General features: G+C 67.4%; 10 protein-coding genes across 10 annotated transcripts in view; 5 read left to right on the top strand and 5 right to left on the bottom strand.

Moving 5' to 3' along the window:
* Window positions 1-203: 203 nt before the first annotated feature.
* EMIHUDRAFT_204146 (hypothetical protein) lies at window positions 204-1,217 on the bottom strand (the record flags this gene model as incomplete). The annotated part of the gene is made up of 1 exon (XM_005780706.1): window positions 204-1,217. The coding sequence occupies one exon, from the start codon at window positions 1,215-1,217 to the stop codon at window positions 204-206; it is 1,014 nt and encodes a 337-aa protein (XP_005780763.1).
* Window positions 1,218-1,819: 602 nt separating this feature from the next.
* EMIHUDRAFT_434734 (hypothetical protein) lies at window positions 1,820-2,895 on the top strand. The gene is given in 2 exon segments (XM_005780705.1): window positions 1,820-2,306; window positions 2,323-2,895. The coding sequence occupies 1 exon segment, from the start codon at window positions 1,850-1,852 to the stop codon at window positions 2,276-2,278; it is 429 nt and encodes a 142-aa protein (XP_005780762.1). The 5' UTR covers window positions 1,820-1,849; the 3' UTR covers window positions 2,279-2,306; window positions 2,323-2,895.
* A 352-nt stretch (window positions 2,896-3,247) lies between these two features.
* On the top strand, window positions 3,248-4,548 carry EMIHUDRAFT_204145 (hypothetical protein; the record flags this gene model as incomplete). Its single annotated transcript, XM_005780704.1, has 2 exons — window positions 3,248-4,424; window positions 4,502-4,548. 2 exons carry the CDS (start codon window positions 3,248-3,250, stop codon window positions 4,546-4,548), a joined length of 1,224 nt encoding a protein of 407 aa, XP_005780761.1.
* Window positions 4,549-4,586: 38 nt separating this feature from the next.
* Window positions 4,587-6,276, bottom strand: EMIHUDRAFT_434731 (hypothetical protein). The gene is made up of 6 exons (XM_005780703.1): window positions 6,170-6,276; window positions 5,901-6,096; window positions 5,631-5,818; window positions 5,416-5,562; window positions 5,026-5,349; window positions 4,587-4,958 (listed from the first exon to the last, which is right to left on the bottom strand). The coding sequence occupies exons 1-6, from the start codon at window positions 6,233-6,235 to the stop codon at window positions 4,818-4,820; spliced, it is 1,062 nt and encodes a 353-aa protein (XP_005780760.1). The 5' UTR covers window positions 6,236-6,276; the 3' UTR covers window positions 4,587-4,817.
* Window positions 6,277-9,185: 2,909 nt separating this feature from the next.
* On the bottom strand, window positions 9,186-10,903 carry EMIHUDRAFT_434729 (hypothetical protein). The gene is made up of 5 exons (XM_005780702.1): window positions 10,390-10,903; window positions 10,223-10,287; window positions 9,917-10,098; window positions 9,675-9,774; window positions 9,186-9,506 (listed from the first exon to the last, which is right to left on the bottom strand). Exons 1-5 carry the CDS (start codon window positions 10,870-10,872, stop codon window positions 9,263-9,265), a joined length of 1,074 nt encoding a protein of 357 aa, XP_005780759.1. The 5' UTR covers window positions 10,873-10,903; the 3' UTR covers window positions 9,186-9,262.
* A 2,148-nt stretch (window positions 10,904-13,051) lies between these two features.
* EMIHUDRAFT_64168 (hypothetical protein) lies at window positions 13,052-14,086 on the top strand (the record flags this gene model as incomplete). Its single annotated transcript, XM_005780701.1, has 1 exon — window positions 13,052-14,086. One exon carries the CDS (start codon window positions 13,052-13,054, stop codon window positions 14,084-14,086), a length of 1,035 nt encoding a protein of 344 aa, XP_005780758.1.
* A 209-nt stretch (window positions 14,087-14,295) lies between these two features.
* EMIHUDRAFT_449936 (hypothetical protein) lies at window positions 14,296-15,787 on the top strand. The gene is made up of 3 exons (XM_005780700.1): window positions 14,296-14,946; window positions 15,114-15,198; window positions 15,267-15,787. The coding sequence occupies exons 1-3, from the start codon at window positions 14,333-14,335 to the stop codon at window positions 15,762-15,764; spliced, it is 1,197 nt and encodes a 398-aa protein (XP_005780757.1). The 5' UTR covers window positions 14,296-14,332; the 3' UTR covers window positions 15,765-15,787.
* A 232-nt stretch (window positions 15,788-16,019) lies between these two features.
* On the bottom strand, window positions 16,020-17,220 carry EMIHUDRAFT_204139 (ornithine carbamoyltransferase; the record flags this gene model as incomplete). Its single annotated transcript, XM_005780699.1, has 2 exons — window positions 16,020-16,220; window positions 16,351-17,220. 2 exons carry the CDS (start codon window positions 17,218-17,220, stop codon window positions 16,020-16,022), a joined length of 1,071 nt encoding a protein of 356 aa, XP_005780756.1.
* Window positions 17,221-17,323: 103 nt separating this feature from the next.
* On the bottom strand, window positions 17,324-19,059 carry EMIHUDRAFT_449934 (hypothetical protein; the record flags this gene model as incomplete). Its single annotated transcript, XM_005780698.1, has 4 exons — window positions 17,324-17,870; window positions 17,955-18,335; window positions 18,487-18,750; window positions 19,012-19,059. The coding sequence occupies 4 exons, from the start codon at window positions 19,057-19,059 to the stop codon at window positions 17,718-17,720; spliced, it is 846 nt and encodes a 281-aa protein (XP_005780755.1). The 3' UTR covers window positions 17,324-17,717.
* A 913-nt stretch (window positions 19,060-19,972) lies between these two features.
* EMIHUDRAFT_204137 (hypothetical protein) overlaps window positions 19,973-20,378 on the top strand; it is a gene marked incomplete at both ends in the record, with an annotated part of 2,439 nt that continues 2,033 nt past the window's right edge. The window contains one exon of the mRNA XM_005780697.1: window positions 19,973-20,358. Within this exon, the coding sequence (XP_005780754.1) occupies window positions 19,973-20,358 (386 nt within the window). The remainder of the gene's footprint in view (window positions 20,359-20,378) is intronic.

The following is a 20,378-nucleotide window of genomic DNA, read 5'->3' as shown; positions in this document are numbered from 1 at the left end:
GACAGCGACACCCCGCCGGGGGCTGTTTTCCCGTCGTTTTGGCGGGGGGGGCGCGGGGGGTGTGTTGCGCCCGGGCCGCCCCCCAGCCGCCAGCGGTGTCATACACGGGTTAAATAACGCCGGCTCACGGAGACCGCGGAATTAAGACACCGCCGAACCGGCGAACGGCGGCCCTCCACAGCAACCCGAGGTCCAGCTGCTGTTCACTCGGCGAGCCAAGATTCGATCAGTGTGCGCGCGAGTGAGACTCGCGACGGCACGTGAAAACCGCCCTCGACTGCGGGCCCGTCGCGTCCGGCCTCGCGCTCGAGCCCGAGCTGCTCGCGCACGTACTCCTTGGAGAACCATCTCGCGTCCTCCAGCTCGTCCTCGTCGACCGCGAGCGCCGCGTCGGCCCCCTCGCTGGGCGCTGCGCAGACGGTGAAGCCGACCATGAGCGAGCGCGGGAAGAGCCACGGCTGCGATGCGACGAAGTCGAGCGTCGACCTGTCGACGGAGCAGCCGCTCTCCTCGCACACCTCCCGCACCACACACTCCTCGAGCGTCTCCCCGAACTCGACAAAGCCCGCGAGTGTCGAGTAGCGACCCGTCGGCCAAGCCGCCTTGCGGCCGAGCAGGCACCGTGAGCGAGTCGCGTCCAGGACGAGGACGATCACCGACGCGTCGAGCCGAGGGCGAAAGCGCTCGGAGCACACATTGCATCTCCGCCCCTTCCCGTTCCGGTACGGCACGACCTCTGCGCTGCCGCACTTGGAGCAGAATCGAACGCTGTTGTGCCAGTGCGCCAACCCGCGCGCGGTGGCGAGCAGCGCCGCCTCGTCCACCTCGAGCGCGTCGCACACGCTCGGCCCAGCTCGCGCACGCAGCGGCTCCCAAGCGGCTCCATCGCCACCGATGCTCGCAGGCGGCTGCTCGTCGAGAGCGGACGTCTCGAGCAGCCAGTAATCCCCACGCTGCAGCGGGCTCGCTGCGTCCTCGACGCTGCCGAGAAAGACTTGGAGGGCGCCGCCACCGCCAACCTCGGACACCTCGCTCGCAGAGAGAAGCGCAGGCTTCCAGCCGCCACCGTCTGCCTTGACCAGCGACTGTCCGTTGTGCACCAGAGTGTAGAAGCGCGTCGTACCCGGGTTTGCTGGCGCCGGGACCCGCTGCAGGCGCCCTGCGGTGTCGAAGAACACTGGCGCGAGGGCAAAGAGCGACGCCGGTAGCGATAACATTCCGTGAGCACTTCGAAGGGTCGATTCCGCAGAGGCATTAAGAAAACATACGTAGCGCCGTTTCTAAACCTTTCCACACGCCTCACCCACCCCAGGCCATGGTTTCTTAACTTCGGCCGGGGCACTCAATCTAGGTAGGTCAAAGGTCAGAGCCGGCCCCGGATAGTCGGAAGAGGTGAGCTGCGGTCCCGGATCCGATGCCGCCAGCCAGTCTGCCACCGACTCAAGACGCACACGCCTCCATCCACACCGCTCACTCAGAACACCGCAGACTTGCAAAATGCCAAGTGCGCGCGCCGCGCAGGCGAAGAGAAATTTTCATTTGACGAGCTGGGAGCTCACGTTCACACTCGTGTCTGGCCTTTTCTCGGAGCCGCGCCTGCGGCGCGCCGTGCCCGCAAGGCGCCCGCGTCGCAGACGCGGTACCATTGACAAATCTGCGATATACCCCCACACGAGCAAATAGCAAAATCCGAATACCGTGCACGAACTGCGTGATGTCGGCCGGGCAAGCCATCAGCTGGTGCCAAGACTTTCGTAAAATTGAAGCCAAGAACGTCCGTATTTAGATCTATCGAGACGCCCGTGGTCCGCGAGCCAGACTAAGACGCCCCCGGCTCACCATTCCTGCGATGAAGGGCACGCACCGGACCTGGTATCGCTCAGACTATCGGCCGCCTCCGCGCCCCGCCCGGCCCGCCCTTCCGCTCGCCGCCATTCCGCCGGCCGCCCTCGCCGCCATTCCCGGCCGCAACTCTCGCGCGCAGACGCGGGGGCCTTGGGGGGTCGGGTTCAAGGGGCGTAGGCGGCGGCGCAAGTGCTGGCGGCCGACGAGCGCGGCCTACAGCCGGCGCGCCTACAGCTTGCGCCACGCCGCCACCCCGTCCCTCGCCTCCCCCTTCAACCTCATCCCGTACGGCAGCAATCTCCCTTCGGACGGAGGGGAGCCGGCCGACTGCGACAACCTGGGGTGGCTCGACCTGTGGGGCACGATGCTAGGCGAAGACCTCGCCGCCCCCCCGCGGGCGGCCGACGAGGCGGAGCCCGAAGCGGCCTTCTGAAAAGGGAGCGCGCAGAGACGACCCTCTCCTGAGACGACCCTCTCCTCCCCCCCCTTCTTCCGGGCCTTCGTCTCGGGGCCCTCGATCCGGACCCTTTCTTCCGGGCTCGCCCCCCCGCCCCCGCCAGCCCCACGCGCGGTGGCATCAGGGCGCGCGCTACCCGTCACAGGCTTCACGGAGGCCTCCTTCGGCCAGAAGCCAGTCGGCGGGTGCCGCGCCTTGCGGGCGTGAGCGTCTCCCCCCTCTGCGCCCTTCTACGCGAGGGGAGGAGGTGAGCAGAGCGCTCGCGCCCTGCCCGCTGCCCGCGTGCCGCCTCGCCTCCCAAGTGCGGTGCGCTTCCCGGTGGGCTGACCCACCTCCGTTGCTTTTGCAGCCTGGCACGCGCCAGCCAGAGCGTGGAGCCCGCCGGCTGGCTTCTGCCTCGCCAAACGGGACGACGCCGCGCCGCCCGCCCGCCCGCCGCCAACCAGCAGCTTTGGGACGCCTCGAAGCCAGGGCACGGTGGCCTCCCGGCCAGCGCGCCGCGCCGCGGTAGAGTGCTTGCCTTTTGCCAGTCTTGCGCAGCGGCTATAGCCTTAAGGGCTTGAGATTTCTTTTAACAAAATAAATAAAACGGCTACCTCAGGTACAGGGTTGCACCCCAAAAAAATTTTGCGCTGGCGTCTGCCGCGCGCGCGCCCGCGCCCCGCCCCTTTTGCGCAGCAACACCTTAAACTTCATGGCCCTCCAAATTCGGGTCGGAGCGTAGCGGAGTGGGACCCGAGTTTGAAAAAGGCGACGGACGCTTGCGTCCTAGCCTCCAACAACGCCTCCCCGGCGCAGAGGGGCCCCCGGAGGGATGCTCAACCGCCCCACGCCACGCCGCTTGCGGCGGTCCTATTCCCAGCTCGCGGGGCACTTGGAGCACTTGGAGTGCAGTCAGTAACCTCACATCCAGGGCGACTTCTTATTCTTGTTTACGCTCGAGCGATGTCTCCGCTGCCCGGCCCGCAGCACCAGCACGCTCACGGCCGCGCTTTGCTGATCGGTGACTTTTGGGAGAAGCTGGCCGGCGCGAGCATTGCGCTCACCACCGCCGTCTCCCTGTGCACTCGCGGCGGCTTTGACCTCGTCGAGCCGAGCGTCTTCTCCAGTGAACTTGTCGACCCGGAGGCGCCCAAGGCGCTGCCCCTCTCCACCTACTTTGAACGGGAGCCCATCGCCGCAGCCCTCGCGCCAAGGGCGCTAATCTCGGCCGCAGAATGGCACGCACGTGTCATCGCCACCCCGATGCAGCAGCGGGCCGCCGTTTTAATCATATGGTCTGACTTTCCGCGCGAGTGCCGCGCCGCGGTCGAGAACCGGACCGGGCTTGTGCGTTGTCCGACGAGCTGCACGGCGCGCGCACGGCGGGAGCTCCAGGCTGCCTTCACGCGGCTAGGCCGAGGCTGGCCGCTGGCGTGCCTCGCCGGGGCGGCGCTGCGCAGATCGCAGCGACTGGCCGTGCTCCAGCGCTACCGCCGCGTCGTCTTGCTGAACTTGCGGAGGCACGACGACGCCACGCCTCTGGTTTCGGGCGCAGTGGCTCGCCGCGACAGCATCATGCAGCCGTCTGGAGCAATCATCCACGCCGCGAGACGTTTCCTCGCCTCTCACGGCTTGGCCTTTGGCACCTTCGACGCCGTGCAGCTCCGCTCAAACCACGTGGCGCACGAGCTGTATGCTGTCTCCTCTGCGGGCTGCCCCAAGCGGCTCGCGTCCTGCCTCGAACAGCTGACGGCCGTCGCCTCGCGGAGCACGGTGATTGCGTCCGACATCGCGACTTTGCTCCACTCCCACCAGGACGGGGAGACGCACCGGCGGCACGCCTACATGCGTCACTGCCTCCTGCCGGCGGCACCGATGGTGCTGCGCTGGTATCGGGCGAGCGGGATCGCATTCAACGCTTCCGACCTGCTGCTCGGCGCGGGCGGCGCTGATGCGGGCGCCCTGGGCATGGTCGACTTGGTCCTCGCCAGCGAGGCGCGCGCTCTCACCGCAGTGGATGTGCGTCGGCCTTGGCCGAGCGCGTTCCTCGAATGGATTGTGCGGCGGCGGCGGAGGCGCCCAAAAAGCCGCATCGTCTCGATGGCGGCGAGCCGTACCTCCCTGGTGCGGTGTGGACCACGTACTGCTTTGTAGTGCTAGAGTGATGTCTGATGAGAGCCTCTCGGCCGCTCTCGCGGCTCGCGAGCTACCAGCTAGGGCTCGAGAGGGGTGCCGGGTCGGGCACCGGCGCGGCCAACCCGTAACCGCGGTCGTCACGCACACGCACACACGGTGCGATTTTAACACCGGACCTGAATACTGTACGCAACATATATGAAGACAACGACATGCGTGGGCCGACCCGACCCCACCTCTTGCTGTGTTTCTCCTATCACCTATGCGGCCAGACACGATTTGTACGCCTATCGCGCGGCCAGGGCGTGCCCGTGCACCGCGTGTGGTCTCGTGTGTCTTCGTGCGCGTAGGAGGGCGACAAGTGTCCAAAGGGAGGCCGAAAACGGACTCATCAACATCATTCGGAGGCGTCAGCCCCCGCGTCGGGCCTCGCGCGCTTGGCTGCGGGCTCGTCCGCCGCTTCCGCCGTGCTCGCGCCTCCGTGGCCGTTGGTGGCCGCTGCAGGCGCTGACGCAAGTGCTGACGCAGGCGCAGCCGCCTATGGCGGGAGGCAGTCGTGAGGACACGAAGTCGATACTGCAACCGCGCCGGCTTTCCTTCGCTGCCGTCGGCCGAGTCCACTTCGTCTCCTTCGTCGCCGCGTGGTAGTAATAGGTCCGCCCGTCCGGAGCCTTGGCCTCCTTCCACCCCTCGGGAAGCGGCGTCGGCGCCGCTCCCGGCGCTGCCGTCGGCCGAGTCCACTTCGTCTCCTTCGTCGCCGCGTGGTAGTAATAGGTCCGCCCGTCCGGAGCCTTGGCCTCCCTCCACCCCTCGGGAAGAGGCGCGCTGCTCGCTGGTGCCGCAGCTGCCGCCGCCGCCGCCGCCGCCGCCGCCCGCTCAGCCGCCGCAGCGGCGTCCGCGGCCGCCTTCTCCTCCGCCTCGAGCTGCGCCTAGGGTCGCGGCGCCACAAGGCTTGGGGCGAGGAGGCGCGGGGCGAGGAGGCGCGGGCTGCGCTCCTTGCGCCGAGCCGCGTACTCCGCCGCCGCCTGGGTCAACTCCTGCAGCGAGGTGGAGCCGGCGCCGGCGGGGCGCAGCCGCCCCGTCGCCTCGAGCCCGAACCGGTCCACCTCCCACGTCGACTCCTTGTCAAAGGCGCTCGGCACCTGCACGCGGCGCCGGGGCCGTCGGCTGGCGCGAGGGGTCGAGGGGCCGCGTCGGCGCCGGGCGGCGCCTCGATCTTGCCCTTGCCCTCGATCTCGTCGTGGCGGAAGAGGCAGCCCTGGTTGTGCGGGCCCTTCCGGTTGCAGAAGCCCGACTTGAAGAAGTCCATGCAGAGCGGCCGCACGTTTTCAATCTTTTGCAGCGGCTGCGTCGAGCCGTATCGGGTGCCCCACACGGGCGTGCCAAAGAGACCAAAGCCTGCCGGGGGGCGGAGAGGAGGAGCGTCGGCGGCCGAGCGGCCTGACGCGGCGCGAGAGCTCGCGGCGGCGACGGCGACGGCCTGTGGTCGGGTCGAAGAGCTTGACATCGAGGCCGTCGGGAGCGACAAAACTACCGGCCGCACGCGGCGTGGGCAGGCCAGCGGCGCCGCCGTTGGCGTTCGCGACGGCACTCGCCGCCTCGGAGGCGGGCTTCCCGCCGTGCAAGAACTTGCACGACGCACGGAAGCAGGCGCCGCGCTTGAAGTCGCCGCACTCCTATCCGGCATAAGGGCGGGCTAAATGGCCGAAGCCGCGCGCAGGCCGAGTCGAGCTGCGGCGAGCCACATGCCTCGCCGATCCCGGGCGCCGCCGGCGGGGCGGTGCTCGATGCCATCGGCTGCATCCATGGTTTCATTGGTCGCCGCGCGACTCTGAGGGGCGCGCCGCTGCGCAGGGCAAGCCCAACGATGCTCTCAGCTGAGAAGAAACACTGCACCACTGAGGTGCTTTTGAACACCCCTGACTGTTCTTCACCTTTCTACCTACCTACCTTTTGAAGGACCAGCCCTAGCTTGGCATGTCCGTTTTATTTATTTATTTTGAAGAATAACCCTGTCGTGTGGGTGAACCCTTGTCCCTGCCCAGCCCCCCTCCGAGAGAGAGAGATTGTTTGTTGCCCCCCCTCCGTGTCGCGATGCGCTCCCCACTCCGTCCCCCTGTTGAACCCTGTGTCCCTGATCGTCCTTCCAAGATCCCTAATATTAGCAAGATCCTGCTTGTGCAGGTGGGGAGGATGACCCTGTCCCTTCTCCCATCCTGCACCGCTCGCGTCGGCGGTGCCCGCGGCCGGCTGCTGCTCCTCCGGCTTGACGCGTGCCCGCGTTTTGCGCGCTGCGAGCGGGAGGCGGCGCATATGTGTGGGCATAGAGTAGAGGCCGGGAGTGCCGTCGCGGCCCTTGGCCGTGTCTTGTTCGGCATAGCCGGACATGGTGGAGAGCTCGTCCGCCGTGTTGCCAAAGGTAATGATTACGGGCGGGAGTTGAGAGAGCAAGGCGACATTTTCCAAACCGTACTTGTAGATCGAATCTTGCTGCTCCATGAGCGATACGAGGTCGATCTCGATCTGAAAAAAGAAAAACGTGTGCGTGGACGATTGGTTGGGTTCGGGCCGCGACGCGGAAGGCTCTCGGGGTCGGGGGGAGAATACACGCGCGCCTGCGGACGAGAGTCGCCAGCCCTCGTCTTCACCAGCGGGAACGCCCCTCGAGAGCTCTGCGCGCAGGTCAGTTGGTGGTCGACCATGTCTGGCCCGATGACCCCCTGCGATATGTACTCGAGCTGCGCGGAGGTTGCCGATTTGAGACCGGCACGGCTGAGATAGTCAAAGTTGGCCTTGTCCTCTGTAAGTTTGCACACAAGTTGGCTGGATTTGGTGCCTGGCTCTGCCACCGTGAACGCAAGATTCACGAAGATCATGGCCTGATGAGCGTCTCGCATGTCCTCTACCCCGTACCCCTTGCCGACCGCCTTGTCGGCCTCCACCTCCGCCGGCGTCGGCTCCTGCTCGCCATCCGATTCCCACTCGTTGACTCCCTCGCTTTCACTGCCGGAGGACTCCCCCTCCGCAGCTGCCTCGAGCTCGCGACGTGCCTCAGCGACGAGACCCGCATCATCAGCATCCGCCTGCACCCGATCCAAAGCCAGCCGCCTCTCGCGCTCCTCGGCCTCCGCCGCCTCAGACAGCCCAGTCGTCATTGAAACGGGACTCCATCCACCGCTGCAGACGTCCCGGAGGAAGGCGCCGAGATGCGTCCGCTTGCCCTGCCGGATCTTGTTCGGGCCGGGGTAGAACCCTGGCTGCAGCTCGCGTAGCTTGTTGACGTCGCGCTGCCGGATCCCGCTCGTCGCCACGGCGAACCGAAGCAGTGTTGGGCGACCTCTGCGCTCAATCAGACGTTTAAGCTCCGCGTGCAGCTTGTCCGACTCGAGCAGTGTCTGCAAGAAGCTCGCTTCGAAAATTCTCTTGTCCTTGAGGACGCCTTTGCGCCCCTGCGAGCGCTCCATTTCGTCGACAATCCACCGCACGAACCCCTCCTCGCCGCCGAGCGAGTGGGCGATGAGATTTCGGAGGCCGCGCGCGATGGCCCGCTTTCGCCGACTGGTCGAGTAGGCTGGCTCATTGCTCCGTTTGGCCTCCCACGGAAGTGGCTGGGGGCCCCGCGCGGTAGCCCACACCTTTGCCTCCTCTACCGAGAGCGTCTCGAGTTTGAGAATCTCGGCGACGCCCTCGCACAGCGCCAACCTGCTCGCGTACAGGGTCAGAAGACCCTCGTAGCCAGCAATAGCCGCAGCCAAATCGTCCGGGTTGGCGAGACAGCCATTGTGACCGAGGTGCCCGAGGGTGATCCCGGGCGTCATGCCGCGAGACTTGGCAAAGCGGCTCTCTGCCAGGTACGAGACCGCCGTCTGACCCATGCTGCTGCTGAGTGCTTTGTGCTCTACCGGCACGGCTGGCAACTCCTTCGGCGGCGTGTCCAGGACCGTCTGCATCTCGCTCTCGCCGAGCGGACGCAGCACCTTGCCTGCAATCCTCGTGGCTTGGCTCCCAGCGCGGCGCAAAGTAAACTCAAACGAGTCGAGGCGAAAGCCCAGCTTGTCGAGGAATGGCCTGGCACGCTGGCCGGAGCGCGAGGCGTCCACGCCCCCCGCGTTGAGCGCCGGACGTTGCGGCTGACGCGTTGCAGCTGGTGATGCGTCGCCGGTTGGCTTGGGGGCGGGCGCGAGCGGCGAGGGCCCGTGCAGAGGTGGTGCCGTCATTAGATCGGGCCTGGCCACCGTCAAGGGACTGCCGCTGCGCGGCGAGCTTTCTGGGCTCAGCCGTTGGACCACCGCTCGCGGCTCTGGAGACTCAGAGCGCTCGCGGCTTGAGCCGACGGCGTGACCTGCCGAGCTCGCGGCTCCTGGAAGGCATCGAGCCATGCCTGCACGCGCCTGAGCGAGGTATTGGTTGCCTCTGCGCTTGCTGCTGCTCTCGCCAGTTGCAGCCGTAAAGAGCGCGGCGGGCGAACTGTCTTTAGGCGCCATCGCGTTCAACTAGATACAGTCCACCGGTCGCGAAGACCCTCGGCCGGGGCGGAATCTCCGCTCCCCCCGCCGTTTCATTCATTTTCGTGAGTAGGGGGGGACGAGGGCTCATCAACTTCGAAACCGCCTTTGAGAGGGGGAAACTGCGTCCGTCCCTGAGCGGGTTGAGGCGGGGGTGGTTTCACTGCGGAAGGTCGGGCTAGCCGCGCAATGGCCAATGCCCTTTTTTTAAATATCGCTTCTTCCTTATATCGGGTCCCGGAAGACTCCGGAATAGGACGGAATACGAGATCCCTTCTTCTTCTTTTGGTTAGGTATAGCTACAGGACCACACGGACACGGCACACGCAGCAGCAACTCAAATGTGCCGCATCAACCCACTCAGCAGGCCTGGCTCGTGCGGGCGCGAGGTGTGCTCTCGATGATCCGCGAGGGATGGTGGCACGCACGCAGAGGCCGTGTACGGCCGTGTGCGCACGCGCTCGCGTGCTCGGCTGCGCCCCGCTAGCCCGCGGCATCCAAGGCGGCAGGTCCGGCGGGCGGCTGCGTCCGTGCGGCGAGGGCACTGGCGTGCTGCGCCTGGAGCTGGACGAGCGCCTGCGGTGCGGGGGCAGGGCGAGGACGCCGTGCGGTGAGGCGGGTGAGCTTGCGGGTCGGAGGCGTGATCGCCGTGCAAAGCTCGCTTCCGAGCTCTCACGCCGCGCGTATAGGCCTTTAGCGCGTATAGGGCCTTTAGTGAGTGGCGTAGTCCCAATAGAGGCGCGCCTGCGTCTGCGCGAGGTACTGGCGCAACAGCTGGTTCTCTTGCAGCACTCGCAAGTACTCCTGCTGCTGCGGGGTGAGGCTGCCCGCCGCCGCAGCCGCGGCCACCTGCACGCGCCGGCGGCGTGAGGCGTGGCAGTTGCGAGGTGGGCGCGAGGCCTCTGCCCCCTGGTGGCGCCCCCCCGGCGGAGGGAGCGAGGGCAAGGGAGGTGGGGAGAGGAGGTGGGGAGGGAGAGGCGGGGAGGGTGACTCGTGCGCCGCGCGCCTCTTCGGCGAGCGAGCCGGGCGCGGCGCCCCCCTCCTGCGCCGCCTCGTGCGAGGCCTCGCCCCGCAAAGCTGCGGCGGAGGAGGAGGGCTCGAGCGGCGGCTGCGGCTGCGCCCGGCCTTGCGGTTGCTTGCTGTTTGCTGGCGTCGGGCTGGGCGGCGAGGCGCCTGGAGGCGGCGGGAGAGGGGGGAGGGCGGGGGGGGGGGTGTTGAGAAGGAAAGGGGGGGGGGGGGAGCCCAAGCCCGGCGAGGGGGGGGGGGCGCGCCGGGCGCGGCGTGCTCGTTCGCCGACGGGAGCAGGATCGGGTAGAGGGTCGGCACAGGCACGGGCACGGGCACACGGAAGAGCGGAGCGACCTGCGGGCGGGAGGGGGCGGTCGACGGCGGCGGTCGGGAACGCGGCGAGAGCGACGTGGCTTGGCGGAGTATGACGCGCGGGTGGAGAAGCGGCGCGCGGGCCTGCATCTCGACCCACATGTTTGTCGAGGCGCCCGCGCCAGTCACGCCGAGCTTGAGGGAAAAGTGGACGCCGCGCGGAGCAAATGTGCGCGATGCGTCGTCGAGCACCTCGCGCACCAGCGCCTGCACGCGCCCGATGCGCCGCGAGACGAGCAGCGAGACGAGCGGGAAGGCGGCGGCGACGAGAGTGATCTCGAGCAGCACGGGCAGCAGCAGGTCGGGAAGGTCCTGAGACAGCGGCGCGACGAGGAGCGACGGGTCGGCGCCGTAGAGCACCGCCACGGTGAGCGCGTCGATCGCGAGGAACGGGAGCAGGAGCGAGGACAGGCCAAAGTGCGCCAGCGGCAGCAACGCCTTGTTTATCCTTTCGGTGACGCCGTAGTACTCTGCCTCCGAGAGCCGGCCGACGAGCGAGGCGGGCATCGGGCCCGCGTCGAGGCTGAAGTGGGCACGGCCGTTTGTGCGCAGTGGGACCACGCACATGGTCGAGGTGGATGCGGCGCCGGGGGTGGAAGTCATCGTTGTTGCGGAAAAGAAAGGCATGTGTCGTTTTCTTTCTTCATGCCTCCCTTGGGTGGGCGACGGATAGCGCACCACACACCTCTCCTTAAAATCCCTGTGTGGTGGCGGCGTGCCGTCCTCCCATCCCTCCCTTGGGTTGTCTGTTTTCTTTCTTTCTTTCTTTATGCCTCCCTTGGTTTGTCCGTTTTCTTTCTTTTTTCTTTCTTCTTTTTCTCACATTAACAGTCCCGTCCCTCCCTTGGGTCGTACGTTTTCTTTCTTTTCTTTCTCACATTAACAGTGGCCACGGGGTCATCATCATTTTTGCCGTCGCCAGTCCGCAGTCGCCCCCCAAACGCTACAGCGGGGGCGGCGGCGGCGGCGGGGGCGGCGGCGGCGGCGCATGCCAGAACCCTCCAACCCTCCACGAGTCACACTGACCGACGCGCGTCCGACCCGATGCTACACCGGCCTGTGCTGCACTCCTCGGTCTCGCATACACCGGGATGCGGCACGTCTCGGTTTAGCACAGGGCTGCTGTGCGAGCGGCTCGGCGTCGCTCGCGAGCCGGGCGTCATCTAGCTAGCTCTCGGCGACGCGCCAGAACCCTCCACGAGTCACGGACCGATGCTACACCGGCCTGTGCTGCACTCCTCGGTCTCGCATACACCGGGATGCTGCACGTCTCGGTTTAGCACAGCCACAGGGCTGCTGTGCGAGCGGCTCGGCGTCGCTGGTGAGGTGGGCGTCGTCTAGCTAGCTCTCGGCGACGTGCCAGAACCCTCCAGGAGTCACTGACCGACGCGCGTCTGACCCGATGCTACACCGGCCTGTGGCCGAGGGTGCCGCCGCGGTGCCCGCCGGTGCCCGTGAGGTGCATCGGCCTTGGGAGCCCGCGCGCCGCGGGGCCAGCCGCCGCCAGCGCTGCCGCCACGCCGCCGCCGGCCACACGCCCGCGCGTGCGCCGCCTGCGCCACCTTCTTGTCCACCTGTGCTTCGAACCTGTGCTCTGCCGCGGCCGCGCGGGCCGTGGGCCGGCCCTCGAGTTGCGCTGGCAGACGCGCACTGCACCCCTTGTGGTTGCCGAGCGAGAAAAAGATTTTCAAAAGAGGGGTTTCCGGAAGCGATTTCTCGAGATTTCGCGCCGATCTCCCGCAAAACCATCGCAACTCTCGCGTGGCCGGCGCACCGGAAGAAAAGAATAGATGGGCGGCGAGATGCCGCGGGCGCCTCGGGTGCAATACGAGTAGGGACGGGCGAGGGAGGAAGGGCGCTGACCACGGGCGACTACGTGCCGAAGATTCGACGACGACTACTCGCCGCCTGGGTCGTTTGGGGCGCGCGGCTCCGTCGAGGACCGGGCGCGCCCCCAGCGCGGCGTAGGTCCCACTCTGACGAAAAGAGGGGAGGCACGGTCGACAGCCCGATCCATCAACTACACTCATCTTCTGGTGCTTAGCCCCGTGCAACAGCGGTCCGGCAGGCTGCCCCCAAGGCCCCCCGGGCCGCTGCGGGTTTGGGAGTTATGCTTAGGCACAGCTTCGGCGATGGCAGCCCCTCTCTGGGGTGTTGCATAGGCGGGGAGTCTCCCCCGCTGGTCTCCTCCTTCCCATTTTTTCTTTTCTTTTGAGAGCAGGACGCCGGGTTTGTCTTGTATGTGCGTGTCGGGCCGGGGTGTGAGCGAGGGGCAGAAGGGGCGGGGGCGTGCGGGGCAGAGGCCCAACGTCGGGCGGCTTGTCGGGGTCCGGAGGATTCGAGGGGGGAACGAAGAGGGGGGGATGGGCGGTCGGCGTCGGGCGGTAGCAGGATGCAGGGCGTACGGGGTAGCCGTCACTTTCCTGCCTCGAAAAGGCGGGGCTGTCCCGGAAAGTGAGAAACGCCGGGCAGCGTGGCGCATTACTGAACCCTCCCATACGTGTTTGTGCCTCCTCCTTTGCTGTCCCATCTCCTCATCTCTTTCCCGCCTGGGCGGGGCAGCGGGCGGGCGCGCGGTGCGGCGCGGCGTGTGCGTGTGTGCGACTGCAACAAAGGACCGCTCGCAAGGGACCATTGGGCTTGTACTAGGTAGGTAGGTAGGTAGAAAGGTGTACCTTTAACAACCAAGGCCTCTCAAAAGAAAAGAATCAGATTTTCGCCTCTCTCCGGCCGACTCCTGGTTTGCATGCATCTGGGCCGCCGGCTCTTCGCCACGAGCTTCGCCACCCTCGCCACGTTTCCGACGCCCGGCTCGACCGCCGCATCGATGACGGGAGCGAGCCGAGTGATTGACTCTGCCATCCACCTCTGGTCCGACGGCGAGGCGCCCTTTCCTTGGGCAAGCCCGCCGCCGGCCGAACTGCGCTCCGCAGGATCACCCGAGGCGTTCCTCGCCGCCGCCAGGGAGGCGGGCGTCGGCGGCGCTCTCGTCGTGCAGCCCGCAAACCACATGCACGACCACAGCTACGTTAGCGAGGCGCTCAAGGCGCACCCGACCTTTTTCCGCGGCATGGGCTTGGCGAACCCGACGTTGCCGCCAGAGGAGGCGATCGCCGCGCTCGAGGCGCTGCACACGGCCGGCTTCGTGGGCGTGCGGTTCAATGCCGGCGCCTTCGAGGGCGGCCTCTGCTCAGATGTCGGCAGGGCGCTCTACCAGCGCGCCGGCGAGCTCGGCATGCCCGTCGGCGTGATGGCCTTCAAGGGCCTCGCGGGCTTCGTGCCCGACCTGAAGCGGCTGTGCAGCGAGTTCCCGTCGACGACGCTGGTCGTGGACCACATGGGCTTCTTCCGGCAGCCCGCGAGCGGTGGGCAGCTCGGCGACGCTGCCGCCAACGACGAGGCCAGCTGGCAAGGTCTCCTCGACCTGGCCGCCTACCCGCAGGTCTTCGTCAAGGTGTCGGCGCTCTTCCGCGCGTCGGGCGAGGCGCCGCCCTTCGTCGACCTGCAGCCGCGCGTCAGGCAGCTGCTCAATTCCTACGGATCCTCGCGCCTCATGTGGGGCTCCGACTACCCGTTCGTGCTGCCGGGCGGCTTCCCGCTTCCCGAGGGCGTGAGCAGCACGCCCGCCGCCCTCACGTACGCCCAAGCGGCGGCCGTGCCGGCGCAGTGGTCCTCGGTGCCCGGCCTCGACGACGCGGCGCGCGCCGCGCTGATGGGCGGCACCGCCGCGAAGCTCTTTGGCTTTGGGGGCGACAAGGAGTGCGCCGGCCGGGGTGGCTAGCGCGCCCGTGAGGGGGGCGCTGGCCCCACGAGCCCGACGAGGAGGCCCGAGCGAGCGGGTTGTGCTTGACCACCGTGGTATAGTTAACCCATTGCGCCTCAGACGCTCAGTTCGAAACTATAAAAGAAAGAGTACGTGGACATTATTTTGGCTAAGCGATGCGGGCCAGCTGCGCATTCTTTTTGCGCAGCCCATCAGTTTTGTTTTTGCGACGAGTCATGCTGGCGCCTTGCCGCGCCCCAGATAATGCCACCAACGACGTCCGGATGTGCATGCGCGCTCGTCGATCCGCAGGCGGCTGAGGCGCTTCGCCGGCGGCTGGACGACTGTGGCTACTTGGACACCGGGCGGCGGGCATTCCGCGCTGAGAGTGGCGCGGTGGCACTTCCACTCACGGCTGCTGGCGAGGCATACGCGGTGCAGCACGGCGAGCTATCGTTGGCTTTCCTGCCGCCGCCCACCACCGACAGGCGCACAAGCGACAAGCGGCAGCGCATGCACGGGCGCTGCGTCGCCGCCCTGGAGTCATCTGGGCTGCCGCGTGCGGACGCAGCGCGCCTCTTCCCCGTGCAGTCGCTGCCCTCGAAGTGGGAGAAGCTCGGCGACGTTGCCCTCTTTGCCCCAAGAGGGATGTTTGAGTCCGGGTCGGGGGCGGCAGAGGCTCTGGCGGCGCTCGCTCCCGCCGCGAGAGAGTCTCTCCTTGCCGCGCTCGCAGCAGAGGCTGGTGCGGCGAGGCTGGGTGTGCAGGGCAGGATCGGGCAGGTGGAGGAGGCGCTGCACCGCAAGAGCGGCGCGCGCCTGGTGTGGCCGCCGGGTGCCGGCGGCTGGGTGAGTTTCAAGGAGAATGGCGTCCTGTACGGGCGAGTCGCCCACTATTCCGCCTCCTCCTCTTCCCTCCTCTGCCTCCTCCGCCCTCCTCCGCCCTCCTCCTCCGCCTCCTCCGCCCTCCTCCGCCCTCCTGCCCCTCCTGCGCCCTCCTCCTCCCTCCTCCGCCGGGCCCGAGTCGGCGCGCCTCCTCGGTGTGCAGGCTCGACGTGTGTCGCTCGATGTTCAGCTCCGGCAACGGCACCGAGAAGGCGCGCGTGGGCAGCTTCCCGTGCGCCGGCGAGACGGTGTCGCCAGCGGCGCCGAGCGTGATCTTCTTTCGCCGGGTGCGCCGAGCCAGCCGCCCTCTCGGCAGGTGGTTGACTTGTACGCCGGCATCGGCTACTTCACCCTCCCGTACCTCGTCCATGCCGGCGCGGCGCACGTGCACGCTTGCGAGTGGGACGAGGATGCTCTCGCCGCCCTCTCGCGCAACGTCGCGGCGAACGGCGTCGAGAGGCGGTGCACGGTGCATGCGGGCGACAACGTGCAGGCGGCCGCCACGCTGGCGGGCGTGGCCCACCGGGTCAACCTCGGCCTCATCCCCAGCTCCGAGGCGGGCTGGCCTGTGGCGGTGGCGGTGCTGCTGCCGGAGGGCGGCACGCTGCACGTGCACGCCTGCGTTGGCGCGGGCGCGAGCGAGGAGGACGCGTGGGGTCGGGCGCTTCTCGCGAGGCTCGAGGCGCTCGCGGCGGGGATGGGGCGGAGAGGCTGGGCGGCGAGGCTCCTCCACCTCGAGCGAGTCAAGTCTTACGCGCCGCGCCTCAACCATGTCGTCGCGGACGTGCGGCTCGCGCCGGTTCGAGTAGCGTGAATTTGTAACCACGAGGAATGATCGATAGACGTAAACGATCAGCAGACACTTCTTCGAAACACACGCGCTCTCTGGACTCTAGCTCTGGGTGTGTCTATCTGCCGCCTCCGGCGCTCCACGCGCATCCCTCACGCTCAGCCCTCTCTCCCTCTCTCCCCCTGACGGCTGACGCGCTGCACAGCCTCGGCGCCCTCGCCAAGCCGGCGCACGCACGTACCTCTCCCGCTGCAGCCGCATCCTGCCGCAGCCGCGCCTCTAGGCAGCCGGCCGGGCGGCGCCAGCGCAGAAGACCATGATCGCATTCTGCGCGTGCATGCGGTTCTCCGCCTGGCGAAAGACGTGCGACTGCGCCGACTCCATCACGCCGTCGGAGACCTCGCGGCCGCGCTCCGCGGGCAGGCAGTGCAGGAAGAGGGTGTCGTCCCTGCCGGTCGCCGCGAGGAGCGCCTCGTTGACCTGCGGCGCAGACCCGGCGACAGCGTCGCGGAGGTGTCTCGGAGGTGTCTACGAGGTGTCGACGAGGTGTCTCGGGGGTGTCTAGCAGGTGTGACTCGGGAGGGCCTCCCGCCTGGTACGGGGCAAAGACCGCCTCGCGCGTCGCCGCCTCCTCCTTTTGGCCCATCGAGGCCCACACGTCGGCGTAGATGACGTCGGCGCCAGAGACGGCGCCCGTCGGGTCGTCCACAACGACCCGCGCGCTGCCGACGCCGCTCTTCGCCACCCGCTCGACCAGCTCCGCGTCCGGCTCGAAGCCGCTCGGGCAGGCGCACACGAAGTCGAAGGGGACGACGCAGGCGAGCTCGAGCCAGGAGTGGACGATGTTGTTGCCGTCTCCGACGTACACCACCTTCTTCCCCTCGATGGAGCCGTCCGGCACGACCTCCTCGATCGTGAGCGCGTCGGCGACGATCTGGCACGGGTGGTTGTAGTCCGTCAGCCCGTTGACGACGGGAACCTTTGAGAACTGGGCGAGCTCGAGCATGTCGGCGTGTGCGTAGAGGCGCGCCATGAGCAGCTCGTTCATCGACGCCAGCACCCGCGCCACGTCCTTGGTCGCCTCGCGCGTCCCGATCCCGACCTCCTCGCCGAGGCAGAGCGCATGGCCGCCGAGCCGCCGGAAGCCCGACTCAAAGGAGACGCGAGTGCGGCAGCTCGGCTTGGTGAAGACCATTGCGAGGGTCTGGTCCGCAAACGGCCGGTAGCCCGGTCCGCCGGCGGCGAGCGTCGCCTTGATCCGCTTTGCGAGGTCGAGCACCTCGCGCACCTCGGCGGTGCTCAGGTCGTCGACGTGCAGAAAGTGGCGCTGCCCGGCCGGGAGCTCCGTCTCGCAGTTGGCGGCGGACAGCACCGCCGGGCGCTGACGTGCCGGCCCGCTGCCGATGGAGTGCGTTAAGCCACGTGCCGGCCCGCTGCCGACAGGGGAGAAGCTGGTTGCGGCGACGAGGAGCGAGAGCATTGGCAGGCTACGATCGCAATGCCAATGGCGATGTTGACGATGGACGTGGAGATGGCGTTTCCGACAGGGATTTGGCAAACTGCAGAGAGGGGTCCCCCCCACGTAGTAGGTTTCGCCTTCCCATCAATCAATCAGTAGGTACAGACGCCTTATCCGGCTAGGAGTTCGACCGAGGCAGCTTGCCTCCACCCTTCACACGGCTCAGCCCCTGTGAGCCCTGTGCATACACTCAAAAGCCTGCCGCCGTGCCAGCGCATTGGGACCAGGGCTCGCGGTCGCGCTGTGCTGACTGCTGAGGTGCTGTGGGGCTGACGTCCCCAGCGAGGTGGCGTGGGCGGAACCCCTCAGGGGTCTGTGCGAGGGACACCACAGCGTAGCCGCGTGCTGCGCGGGGTCGCGGGGTCGTTCCCTGCTCTGCCTCTGGCGCAAGCCAGCCTCCCAACTCAACCTTCCCGGTCGCGGCGGCCTCGAGCGCCCCGCGCGGCCTCCCCGCGCGCTCAGACGATGCGCTCGAGCTCCTTTGCGTAGGCGAGCGACTCGTGGATGAGCTGCGAGGCGGGAAGCGCGAGCGGCTTGTCGTCCTGGCCGCCGAACGTGACGAGGCCGTTGGCGACGCGCCAGTCGCGCTGGTCGGCAAACTCGCGCAGCTCCTGCCCGGGAGGAGGGGCGGTGAGGGGGCGAGGGCGGCGGCGGGAGGGCAGGAGGGCAGGAGGCGGTGGTGCGTGCGCGCGCGCCTGCTCGGAGCTGATCATGAGCATCGTCTGCAGCTCGGCCGCAGAGACGGAGTGGTACGCCTTCTCGGAGCACTCGGCGATCTCGTCGCGGACGGTGTCGACGAGCAGGTCCATGAAGTAGAGCCCCTCCTTGGCGTACGCGCCCGACTGCTTCGCCGAGAGCACGCGGTTGTACGACCCCTCCATGATGTGCTGCTCGAGCTGCGCCGGAAACTTGATGAACTCGTTGCTCAGCTGCAGCTCGACCGGCAGGAGCTCGAGCTCGGTGTGGAACTCCGCGATTCGGTTCTGCGCGAGCAGCCGCAGCAGGTTCAGCCCGAGGATCGGGTACTGCCGCTCTGACGCCGGCAGCGAGCCGCAGTCCGCATAGTACACCTTGAGCTGCGGCGTGGGCGGGCAGGGGTCGGCCGACGGTCGCGAGCGCGCACGGAGCCGGGATGCGGCGGCCGGAGCCCCCCGCCCCAGCGGCCGAGGCGCGGCCGGCTGGGGGAGGGCTGGGGGGCGGCGCGCGCCGCCCGGGCCAACGCCGCACCTGCGCGATGTGCCTCTCAAAGGCGGGGATGTCGACCGTCTTGATGGAGACGAGCGTGCCGTACTCGAGGATCTCGCGGGCGAGGAGGAGCTCCTGCTGCTGCGAGGAGGACGGCGCCGACGGCGCCGCGGGCGGCAGCGAGCCGAAGGAGAGCATGCCCATCTTCAGCTCCGCGAGAAGCTTGACGCACGCCTCGAGGTCCTCGCGCGCAAACGCGGCCTTGAACTTTTCGAGCTGGGCCGCGACGGCCGCCACCGGAGTCGCCTGCGGTTGAGGCGGGGAGGGGGTGGGGGGCCAACGGGAGGGGGGGAGTCGCGGGCGTGGGCTGGCAAAGGTGTCTGGGGGCCGCTCTCTCACCATCGCAAGCGCGTCGATTTTCTTTTTTACTATCTGTCTCTCTCTCTCTCTCTCTCTGTGTGTGTGTGTGTGTGTGTGTGTGTGTGTGTGTGTGTGTGTGTGTGTGTGTGTGTGTGTGTGTGTGTGTGTGTGTGTGTGAGGTGCCTATATGGGCTTCCAGTATCGGACCTTCAAGATATGCCTCTCTTGCTTTTGGCCGGTGGCCTCTTCGGACATGGTACCGACCGGTGAGTGCACGGAGTGAGCAGTGTGGCACTGAGGCCGACATGAGAGCTGGTGCGGCACACAAGCGAGATGTGTTGCCGCACAGCATTTCCGGCTTACGCTAGTCCGCCGTATTCCCATGTCCCCGGATTCCCATGCCCAAATAGTGGCACGTCACGGCTCCCGTTGTGCAAGTTTGGCACGTCATAGTCTCTGACTGCTTTCGCTGGGCGGCACGCGCTGCGAGACAGTCGACCTCTTTGCTGTTGTGGTGTCACAACTCGGTGCATAATTGCGCCACTCCCCCACCGGTGTATAACTCCGCCTTCGTACTTTGAGTACTCTCTGTAAATATGTCTTCCTCGGATGAGGAAGCCCGCAGTGCTGCGGGCAACCTATCTCCCGCGCTCTCCCGCGACCAAACCGCGGAACCGCGTACGACTTGAACTCCACTTGCTGGACACCGATGCTTCGGGTTCAGATGACCATCTCTCGAGCGAGAGAAGAGGGACGCCTCACGATACTACAGAGGGCCTCGACCAGGGCCATTCCACACGGTCAGACCACTCCGATCCCCACCACACCTAACCTCCCACGACAGCGATTGTGGGGACTATACATGACCCGTACGTGAGGGGTGGATGGAGGGGGGCCCGTCCGCAGAGCTAGGCGGCGCGGGCAGAAGAAAAAAGGGCTTCTTTCTTTCTTCCAATCTCTTTGTGCTCAGGCCTAAGCAAGCTGTGGGGAAAAGAAAAGTTTTCTCCCATCTCCTCATCTCTTTCCCGCCTGGGCGGGGCAGTGGGCGGGCGCGCGGTGCGGCGCGGCGTGTGCGTGTGTGCGACTGCAACGAAGGACCGCGCAAGGGAGACCATTGGGTTTGTACTATTAACAACGAAGGCGCTCTCAAAAGAAAAGTGTCGTTGGAATGCGATCTGCCGTTCTGCTTGCCCTCGTGGCGCCTGCCTGCGCCTCGCCCTCGCTCACGCCGCCTCGCCGACCGACGAGCCCCGCGCTGCGACCGCTCCCGCGCTCCTCCGCCGACTCCGTCCGCCGGCTGCGCGGCGGCGACGACGGGCCTGTCGCCGGGCTGCAGCGCGCCTACCTCGGGGTGCCTATCGCGACGCGCAGCTGGCTCAGCGCGGTGCTCGGGCTTGCCGCCCTCTCGCAGGCCGGCCTGGTCTCGGAGGAGGCGCTGACGGTCGACGCCGCCGCCTTCTCCGGCCGGCTTCAGCTCTGGCGGCCGCTGACAGCGGCGGCCTTTGTCGGCGGCGTCGGGCCGCAGCTGCTACAGAAGCTGTACTACGGCATCTCGTTTGGCCGGGAGCTGGAGC

The sequence above is a fragment of the Emiliania huxleyi genome (genome assembly GCF_000372725.1).
Source record: "Emiliania huxleyi CCMP1516 chromosome Unknown EMIHUscaffold_21, whole genome shotgun sequence".
Taxonomy (NCBI): domain Eukaryota; phylum Haptophyta; order Isochrysidales; family Noelaerhabdaceae; genus Emiliania; species Emiliania huxleyi.
The sequence above is the reverse complement of the archived record's forward strand: the minus strand, read 5'-3'. Positions and strand labels throughout refer to the sequence as shown.